This window comes from Fukomys damarensis, unplaced genomic scaffold, assembly GCF_012274545.1.
Source record: "Fukomys damarensis isolate Sample0158 unplaced genomic scaffold, DMR_v1.0_HiC HiC_scaffold_15, whole genome shotgun sequence".
In the NCBI taxonomy this organism is placed as follows: domain Eukaryota; kingdom Metazoa; phylum Chordata; class Mammalia; order Rodentia; family Bathyergidae; genus Fukomys; species Fukomys damarensis.
The window spans coordinates 29808755-29819493 of NW_022900927.1; the positions used below are offsets into that span (position 1 = coordinate 29808755).

The following is a 10739-nucleotide window of genomic DNA, read 5'->3' on the forward strand; positions in this document are numbered from 1 at the left end:
ATTTATTTATTTTGGGGGCGGGTACTGGGGATTGAACTCATGACCTTGCGCTTTCAAGGCAGGCACAGTGCCACTCAGCTAAATCCCTGCCTGGACAATGATTTAATGATTCACTACATGCTAATTTGGAAGTGGTATGTCTGAGTAATAAACTGTTTAAGCTTTCTTTAGTTTTTCTGGGTAAATACTAAAGCAGCCATAAAGAAAATATACTGACCTTGACCTGTTAGTAATGTCCTTCAGTCGCACAGGATTAAGCACAACTAGCTGCTGAGTGTGCTTAATTTGTTTGTTGAACACGTGCCAAGGGCTGGGCCCTGCATAGTACAGAGATAAACAGCTCAAGGCTGCTCTGCTCCAGAAGCTGCAGTTGTAGCAGCCCTGAGCTATGTGTATCACAGGAGGTGGGCACCCTGCAGTACAGTTGCATCTGGAAGTGCCGAAGTAATGTAGAGAAGCTTGGTTGGTATTTTTATCTTGCCAGCTTTGCCAGCTCACCTGCACTTGCGCTGTACAATCTGTGGTTGTTTTATTTTTATTTTTTTATCTGCACTGTACAATATGAAAGTGATAGCACACTGTTGACACCTTGCCTCAGGAAATCTCTTAATACTTACAGGTGATAGATACCATACACCTTTGTGTGTGTGTGTGTGAGAGAGAGAGAGAGAGAGAGAGAGAGAGATATGAGACACCTATATAAGGTGTGCTTGAAGCCACCAGAGCCTGTATTCTGACTACTTATTTATTTTTAAGTACCAAAATGGTTTCTTTTGGGGGGGGTACATTTTTGGGGAGATCGAACTCAGGACCTTTCGCTTGAGAGGCAGGCAGCGGCACCACTGAGCTAAATCCCTGGTCTACTTGTTTATTATTTTTGTTTCATTTTGTCTGTCTGTTGATACTGGGGATTGAACCCAGGGCCTTCACACTGAGCTAATTTATTTATTTTTGAGACAAGGTCTCACTAAGTTGCAGAGGATTAAAGTTGTAGTCCTCTTGCCTCAGCCTCCCAGAGTGCTGGATTAGAGATTGTGCCACTATGCCCCACTATTTTTTTTTTTTTTTTTTTTTTTTTTTTTTTTTTCTTGCCACTGATTCAACTCAGGACCCTTGTGCTTGCAAGGCAGGTGAGGGAACCACTGAGCCAAATCCCCAGCCCCTGGTTATTCCTTTTTTTTTTATTCCTGGGATCCACCTTGGGCCTTGTGCTTGCAAGGCAGGCATGGCACCACTGAGCTAAATCCCTGGCCCAGCCTTGGTTATTCTTAATTGATCTATAGAGGAATTTTTTATTAGAGCTTTGAATTCATGTTATTTGGATGGTATATTCTCACTGTTTTTTTTTTTTTTTTTTTTTTTTTTTTTTGTGTGTGTTTTCTTTTTGAGACAGGGTCTCACTATGCAGTTGAGACTGACCTGGAACTCACTATGTAGCCCAGGCTGGTTTTCGAACTCACAGTGATCCTCGTGCCTCAGCCTCCCAAGTGCTGGGAATACAGGCATGCGCCACCGTGCCTGGCTTGTTCTCATTGTTTTTAAAGGGGCTTGAAGGTGTTCTTTTGAGACAGGGTCTAGCTGTGTAGTTCAGGCTGGCCTTGTTGAAGTCCTAGTGATCCTCCTGCGTCAGCCTCCTGAGTGCTGGGATTATTTATAAGCATGTGTCATCATGCCTGGCTGGAGTTGGATTTTTTTAAAAATGTATTTTTTGGAAAGAAGCAGCAGAACTTCAAATTTCAAATGTGTTTTGTAACTAATACCCATTTAAATTATTCTTGGACATTATTTCCTCCTTGCTCAAAGCAGTTTGTACTGAGCAGGGAGGATGGAAGTGGAATAGGTTTTGTTCCACTCTGGGCAGTTGGTGCTAAGATGAGGAGGATGGTGACTTAGAGACTAGAGAAATGACTGTTACCTTAATCTGGAGGAGAGGTGGTGATGGGACCTCAGAGATGTGAAATACTGCTTGTAACATTCGTGTTTCCTTACAGTTTATGCCTGCAAGCTCTCAGATCGAGAACATCCTCTCTACCTGCGTTTGGTAGCAGGGCCCAGAACCGACTTGCTTAGTTTTGTTCTTCGTGAACATGAAATTGGAGAGGTAAGTGATTCTCCATTATGGCTGTAAGAACAGCTGGCCTTGTTTTATTGCTGTAGTCTAGAGACCTGACCAGAAAGGCGGAAAGAGGAAAGGTAAGTGGAAAAAAGGAAGAGGGAGACTTCAGATTGTCCAAAATGAGCCCAAAGTTAATTTAGAGTGTAATTCTCCCACAATATTATATTGGTCTACATTTCAGAGGTGGAAGAAAGTAAAACTTTTTATTTATCTCCACTTAGTCATTTTAGCCTTATCCCACTCACTACCAGATGACTAACTGTACTTTCAAAGTTGGCGCTCTCCATATGTCTGCTACTAAGAAAAATCTCCAGGCTAATTTTGTACTAAAGGGAATAAAAGGAAATTTGATCTCTTTACCACCATTTAACTTTCTACAGTCTATTCCTTTGTCTAGTCAAATGATTGAGAAATTAGGTTTACATATACATTGTTTGCCATTTTCTTTCCAGGGAGGATTCTATTTAGGCCCGTTTAGTGGAAGAAAAAAGCTCTTTGGACTGTCCTCTAGATCCAGTGTCAAATTTAAATGACATTTAAGAAGCACTTCTTCTCAGGCTCTGGGCCCCAGCCTTCTGTCGAGAACAGAAATAGTGTGAAGTGTCCATGCAGAATGGGGTTTCTAGGTTAAATGTTAGAAACCAGGACTCTGCTTCTGGCTGTTTGTTAGATTTGGATTGTCACCTCTGGTGAATCTTCTAATTGTTCAGTGTTCCATGTAAAGTGGACTAAAAACTTTAAAAGGTGGTTTTTAGTCACATATGAGAGTGCACATAAATATGATAAGCAGTATAAAGTGTAAATGAGAATTTGTTCGGGGAATCTTAGGATGATAGTGATTTGAGTTTTGAAACTTGGTAAGAAATCTAGGCTCTCATTCTGGGAAGAAGGTAGTTCAGAAGTCTCATTGGGTTTTGTACTTTGGAAGTATAAGAATCCTGAGAAACCTGAGCTAGACATGTTAGCGTGCCTTTTGTCAGTGTTTTATTTTTCTTGTTTTTGGACTTCTAGCATTTCACATAATGCAGTGTGATTAGAGTAGCCTTGTGGGGAGGAATCAGTTTTGAAATTATCATTTTGTTTTAATGTTCCAGAGTGCTTTGTTGGACCTATGTCTGGGCTCTTGATTCTCATTTATTAAAGGAAACAGCGGAGGGAAGAAACTTTCTACAGCTGCTAGGGCTAGGAGGGGAGGTGTTTTTTAATGTCTGTACTTAGAAAACGTTCACACATGTGAAAAAATGTTAGAATTTTTATAATTAAGAGAATTTTCTAAGGTAGAAAGTTGTGCTGTCTTACATGTTTCTCATTTGCTTTAATAACTCTTGAAGAAGCCTTCTGTCATTTGGCCCGCTTGTTTTTTGTTTTGTTTTGTTTTGTTTTCCCCATGCTTTTCTTTATGGATTAATGTTGGGTTGTCTAGAGCCTTTTTCTCTGCATTCCTGGCCTTGGCAGCAATTCTCAGTCCCAAGGCCCTTTTTGGGACTGGAGGACATATTTGAAAAAAATCTTCCGGCGGATGTCAAATACTCTCCTTAACATTCACACTGCTTTAGTTTTTTTTTTTTTTAAGTTAAAAAATGTTGAATTACTAGGTGCTTTTAGGGAAACAGAGCCAAGAGCCTCAAGGGAAAGAGAGAAATCTGAAACAGCTCCAGTATAGGTAAGGTACAGCGGAGGGAGAAACCAACAATACTAATAATTTAGAAGTCTTGGTTGTGATCAGGGATGTTAAGTAGCCTAGTGAGAGTTTCTAATATAAACCCAATCCTGGCTGAGATGAAAGTCCTGAGGCCTTAAGAAGGTGGCATTTAAGCTGAGAGTTTGCTGATGGGCAAAATGGAGCAGGGAACCTGTGCCGAGTCACTTGAGGTAGTGAGAAATGGTGCTCAGATCTGTCAGACTTAACCTGAACAGCCAAGAGAAGCCAGCAGAATGCTTCTGAACAGGACACAGCCATGACTGTGATTATCTGCAAACAAGTTGGGGACTTGAGAGTGGAGTGAGAAAGACTAGGCTGTAGTTCAGTGGTGGAGCACTTGCCTTCCATGTAGGAGGCCCTGGGTTCAGTGGAGGCTGGGAGTAGAAGGAGGAGGAGGCCACCTGAAGGGTACAGGAGTAGATGTTGGAAGACAGCACTAGGGGGCAGTAAAGATGGAGAAAGCCAGTGCATCTAAAACCTATTATAGGATCCCTCATGGGAGGTAACAAGGAGAACATGACAGTGATGACTGTAAGCTGCAGGGAGTTGTTTCTTAAGTCTTCGGGGGTTTATGTCAGTTGAGGAACGAGGAAAATGCCTGAAGGTCTTTGGCAGCAAGCTCTGTGTTGGAGAATAGAGTTGGAAGGGAAATGAAGGGCATTTGGGGTGAGCTGTGGAGGGAGTGGGGTGCAGGCTGATGCTTCTCAGATCTGCGTCCTGAGGGGTTTGACAGACGGGGAGATTAGTCACACCTCCGTGCACCCATGGGCAGCATTCCTAAGTCTTGACTCTGAGTTAAACACCTGGCGTTTTTCTTTTCTGTATTGTCACAGTGGGAAGCTTTCAGCCTTCCAGAACTGCAGAATTTCTTGCGCATCTTGGACAAGGAGGAAGATGAGCAGCTGCAGAACCTGAAGAGGTGCTATACAGCCTACAGACATAAGCTGGAAGAAGCCCTGGGCGAGGCCTGGAAGCCTGGCTAGTGTGCAGGCACCCTGCCAGGAAGGCGTGGCGTGGGACCTCTGTATAAAGAGCAGCAAGTGCCTTTCTGCTCGGAGAGCTGTCTTCTTGCCCAAACCCTAGGGTCATCCCCTTTTGTCTCTAGAGTTAGTTCCCAACCCCCCAGCCACAGGCATCCTGCACCCGTGTGCCCCGCGTGAGGGGCCCTGCAAGCTTGTTCTGTTACAGCACCGCGGTATTACCTCTTGCAAGCTGTGAACCTGCAATCATCAGGAGCATCCTGGAGTGCTTGGAAGCATGAACTCTGGGTTGATTTTTCTTTATTTTCTTCTAGTTATTTTAATTATGTAATGGTTAAGCTTAAGGATGTGCAAACAAGTTTTTAAAAACTTAACAAGGTGAAACTAAAACTACCTTTTGGTTTTTTTTTCTGTCAGGGGAAACCATTCATTTGAAGGGCAGAGGAATCCAGGAACTGCGGGGAATTTGGGAAGGATGTTGGAGGAGTTGGATTTAAAAAAGTAACGAGCAAGTTTAGAAGAAGGCTGTGTAGAAGTGAAAGCTCTGAGGGCCACTGAGGAAGGTGGTTAGGTGGGTACAGTGGTAGTGGTGGAGCCAAGTGTGTGGCTTGAAAGTGAGGTAGAAGCGTTCAGTGTTGAGATATTAAGCCCATTCTAGGATTGCTTGATTTCCTGTTGGGTATAACATGGAGACGGAGCCAAAGAGGTAGGAACTAAACCCAAGAAGGACCCATGAACTGTGCAGTTGACTGTAGAACGAGGCAGGTGGAAGTGGGCGCTGTACAGCTGGATGTGGCCCCCCGCATGTGAGACCCCAATTGTGCCCTCTTGGAGTGGAAGTCTAACTGCTGTAGCAGCTCTAACTAGCAGTGGCTGACTCCTAAAATTGTGTGGATTTCCCCACAGAGGTTGTTTTCCAAGTTGAAAATGAGTTTAGGGTAGGGCAGCTGTTCCTCATTAGCTAGGAAGTTACCAACTGCAGAGCTCACTGCGAATGTGTGACAATCACTTCCTCCCTTTTTATTCTACCCTTTCTTTTCCTTCCCCTTTTTCTTCTTTCCCTCCCTCTTTCCTTAACTCTGTCCCCCTGCTTTTCCCTTTCTAAGTTATAGTTTGTTCTCACATAATGTTGAATAGGGATTTTTTAAAGACTCAGTACTCCCATGTCACCCTCAGTTCTAAAGGACTTCACTGCAAAGAGGGGCCCCAAGGAAAGAGGAAAGTCCACACCCACTGACCCGGCAACAGGTGTTCATCATGGAACTATTGTTCCTTCCAACCAAAGAAATGCATATGCAATAAAAAGCCTTAAAGACAGGCTAAATAAACCTCATTTTCTGTAGCGACTTATAAACCTGAGAACGTGGAGAAAGATGTGCTGTGGTTCCAGAGGGGCCTTACAGTCAGTCTGGTTTTAGTCTAGATTTTTGTTTGTTTATAAATTCCCAAGGAATTGTTAACACTTTGTTGACACCTAATGGATTCTTTGTGAAATTCCAAGGTGCTTTGGTTCTTTGCTTAAAAGTGAACTGTGCCTTTTATTGTATTTCTGTTTCCTCTTGGTGGCTCTTCTAACTTTTTAGAGAATACCTATCTTGTTGGAGGCAGAGTTAAGTGTTGGTTGTGCTGTGCCACACAAGCTGCCGAGACAATCAGATCTTCCTAGGCTTTTAAGAAAAGGGTGGCGGGTGGGTGGGTAGAACTAGCTATAAAATATGTATGGCACATCTTGTTTAATTTTGCATGTGACTTCTTTTTAGTGCATCAATGAGGTTTTAGTGACATTGTCATCCAACACTTTACCTTTATTGTTCAGGGAATGTCTTCATGATTTTTATACTAGTTTTACTATTCATACTATAGCTTGGGTTTGAGTATACTGTTATCAACCACCTGGTCTTCTAATTACTTGTCCCAGTAAACTTATAGTTTGTGAAGTATTTGTTTCTCAGATTAAGACACTGTTAGAACCTGAAGTAGTAGCTGATGGGTATCTGTGAAAAAAAAATTTTTTTTTTTTTTTTACTTGAAGTAGATTGTCTAGAAGAGGCATCATCTGTATTTATCCAGAACCTCACTCACTGTCATGTGCACTACAAGTTGCAATTTGGAAACTTTACTGTATTGAAATCTTGTCAGTTCATAGTTCTTGAAGACTGATGTTCTTTACCAAACACTGGTTACTGCAGCAGCATTTTTAGTGTGTGAAATGGAGGAAAACGGCCCCTAAGGCCAAAGGTGTTTTATTAAAAAATCATTGTACAAATCCTTGTGTTAAATTAAAACTAAGCTTTGCTGTAATACTGTTTTCTCTTCAAAATGTGATGGTACAGGAAAGGTGTTAAATGAAGGGGTAGTATTACAGGGGAGCATTTTAAATTGCAGAGGTTGAAAAGTTATAATATTTATAATTTTGATGTTTTATTTTTATAGGGAAGATTTTCTCCCCTAAAATTATTTCTTGAATGGCAAAATGATTTCCATTATTAAAAGTTGAAGTTGTTAGTTGATGTTGGTGTGTTTTTATTTATCATAATATACTAGATTTTTAAAAAGGGTTAACAGGAGTGGAATCTACCTACTTTGCAGATGCCCAGGGACACATGCTGGAATGCAGTAACTGATATAAGGTTTGGAATGGGGCACATTGGTCTCCCAAATGTCATTTTTTCCTTTTCCTTCTTCTCCGGGGGAAAATTAACCCGAAGTGCATGTCTGCCCATACAGTACAAGTATAGTCTTATACAAGTGAACTGTGCATACATTCCGAAGTGCACAAGGCAAATGAACACTGTAAAAGATACCGTGAAGCACATAGCCTGTGACCACTAACAAAGGAGAGTCTTGCCAGTCCCTCAGTAACCCTTTCCCTCTGCCCCTATTCTTCTGCAAAGATCTTCAGCCCTTGAGACCAACTTACAGGATGAGATGCAGAGTGAGAACCTGAGGCCTCTGGTCTACGCCCTGGGTGTGCTTTCTAGGGTTCTGCCTCTACACCCGCTGTGGGGAAGTGTTTTCAGTATTACACTGCCCCCTAGAGAGAGAGACTGAGGAGAAACATTTTAAGTACTAGTGCTGCTTAGGTGTAGATACTGTGATAGAGAGTAATGGCTCTAGATAGTTTTTCTTTTTTGCTGAAATAGCTAGAGGAGTCCATTTTGGGAAATCAGCCTAGGTTACAACCCAGGGTGCAGGGATGTATTTTGAAATTTTAATTCCTTAAAGAGAATTAGGTTCCTGCTCTGGGATTATTTTCAGAATTTGTTGTCAGTTGGTAACTTAAGTAAATACTAAGTTGTAAAAATATAGAATTGTTGTATATTTTATGTATATTTTCGTGTTCGTACACAGTTCCTGGCTCATAACTCCTTCCCTAAAGCAAGCCATAGAAACTAGAGTTTCTTATCTCCAAGTCTCTTTATAGGAAGTCTTATTATTCTTTCTGTCTTGGAGCTGACCATAAAGAAATTACTGTGGGTGGGGGTGGTAGAATACTTGCCTAGCATGTGTAAGGCCCTGGGTTCCATCCCTAGCACAGGAGAGGAGAGGGCTACTGCCCTGGAAAGAAGGAACACTGCACAGCAAGGCCAGGAAGAATCTAGACAGCCCTTGCTCTGGCTAATTTAGCCTTGCAGTCTTAGCATTTTTTATTCACGTTTCTCCGTGGTTGTCCTTGTTTATGCAATCAAGTATGGAGAGCTTCCAGCTGTCTGAAGATGAGAGGTTCCCAGAGGGTGTTGTTCCCAGGGAGGGCATACAAGCTCTGTGCTCCTTCCCTCATCTGTAACATCTTAAAATAGTAACCATAAGTATGTGTTCCCTTGAGCCATTCTGGTAAGTTCATGGAACACAAGACGAGGGTTGAGGGAACCTTGACTCAGTCCATGGCTCAGAAGGACAGGTGAAGTACCCTGGGATTGACACCGAAGGGGCAAGCAGTCCTGGAGACAGCTCTCCACCTGCCGGGTCTGACACCAACTCCAGGTAGGCGGTGTCACAATTTACTGGGGATGGAAGACGCTCAGCTGGTGCCCACTGCAGAAGCGATTGCTAGCTGATAGGGAGAAGTCCCCACACCTTTTGGGAGTCACTCCTGTCATGTGGAAGAAACTGACTTTGTTTTATTTAACAACTCAATTATATACGTGCTGCATTTCAGATGCTGTCAGATGATCCTCATTAGGTATTTTGTTTTGGAGGAGAAAACCTGATGGCCAGTACTGCCCATGTGCCAGGCATTATTCTAAAAGCTTCACCTGGATGAACTCATTTGCTCCCCGTGAGGTAGTTAGGATCTCCATTTTACAGGTGGGGGAAAGGTGATGTTCAGCAACTTGCCCTGGGGACTGAGTGGTTGAGCTGGGAACGGCCCACTTTCTCCATCTTGCTTTTAAGTCCTGCGAAATTGTATCAGTTCAACTGCTTATTCAAGAAGCCTCTTGGTTGCCTCTCATAGACGTTTCATCAGTGAGCAGGCGTGCAGATGGGTTTTGTTTGATGTCAGTGCTTTCCCATCTCTCTTTGCTTCATTTATCTTCCCATTTAGGGGATTTACTAAGTTACATAGAATAACCCACTGGCCTGTGTATCTTTGTAGAGAGGCCTGTTGCCCTGGAGGAACCGACAGGTCAGCGAACCAAACTCCGTGTTCTCACTGTGCTTGGTAAGTCAGTTCCCCAGAGCCACCAGAACAGCTCAGGGAGTCGTCAGAGGAGTCACCAAAATTGCCATGGTTTGACTCTAGTAACTCTCCCCCAAGCCAGGGTCATCTGCCAGGGAATGTAGAAAGGAAGTATTCCAGGTAACTGTTTGCATAATTAAGTGTGCAAGAAAAGCTCTGGAAGGGTAAAGGGGCTGGGGAGTAAGGGTCGGTCAAGCCTGGGAGGGCAGGAGGTGGTGGTGAGTTACTACCAGGTAAATGTATTGGTCCCATCTGTTGGGCTGGGGTTAGGTTTCGCTTGTTGGTTTCATTTTGTTTTCCTTTTTTTGGCAACTTTTTCCAGTTCATTCTAGAAGGTGAGAGTTTTAGGGTCTTGATCCGAAATAGTAGTTTCCAAAAGCCACGTTTGATTCTCCTATGTTTGGCTGGGGCAGGGCTCAATGGCAGCTGAATTTTCTTCCTGATTTAGTTCCTCTCCCAGTTTCTGAGAAAGGTTAGTATTTAGAATTTTAAAATGTGTACACACAAAGAGCAAAACAGGATTGTGTAAACCTCAAAAGAAGTTGTGATTGGGCTTTGTTTTGGGAAAGGAGCTTTTTTTGTTTTTTAGTGGTACTGGGGATTGAGCCCAGGGAGGGACACTGGGCTATATCCACAGCCCTTTTTATTTAATCTTGAAACAAGGTCCTGCTAAATTGCGTAGGCTGGCCTCAGACTTGTGATCCTCCCAAGTACCTAGGATTACAGGCATATGCTATCTGGCTAGACAGGAAGTTATTTTAACTAGGAGAGTTGTATTTTTCCTTCTGTACAAGGAGTCTTGGTTATAGTGCACATTGGTCATCAGGTATGTGTAAATCTGTTTTCTTGACAAGCATGCTTCCTTCACTTAACCACCATTATAGATGTGTGTGGTCGGTGAAGCCCTGTGTGGTTCCTTTCCCTCAAGTGGGATTCTGCTCTAGAAGGATTTCCCATATACAGGTGCTATGCTATGCTTAAATTCTAGGACTCAGCCAGGCACAGTAGTGGGTATCTGATCCCAGTTACTTGGAAAGCTGAGTCAGGAGGATCACTAGTTCAGGGTCAACTTGAGCAAGTTATTAGATCCTGTTTCAAAAAATAAATGCTTGGGCTAGGTATGGTGGCGCATGCTTGTAATCCCAGCACTCCGGAGGCTGAGGCAGGAGGATTGCTGTGAGTTTGAGACCAGCCTGGGCTACCTAGTAAGTTCCAGGTCAGTCTCAACTACATAGTGAGACCCTGTCACAAAAAAAAAAA

At 42.9% G+C, this 10739-nt stretch overlaps 1 protein-coding gene across 1 annotated transcript in view; it reads left to right on the forward strand.

Moving 5' to 3' along the window:
• The window catches only part of Rassf3 (Ras association domain family member 3), an 11397-nt gene extending 4116 nt beyond the window's left edge, over nt 1-7281 (forward strand). The window contains exons 4-5 of the mRNA XM_010644818.3: nt 1992-2101; nt 4652-7281. Coding sequence (XP_010643120.1) covers nt 1992-2101; nt 4652-4801 — 260 coding nt within the window. The 3' untranslated portion in view covers nt 4802-7281. The remainder of the gene's footprint in view (nt 1-1991; nt 2102-4651) is intronic.
• Nucleotides 7282-10739: the final 3458 nt, after the last annotated feature.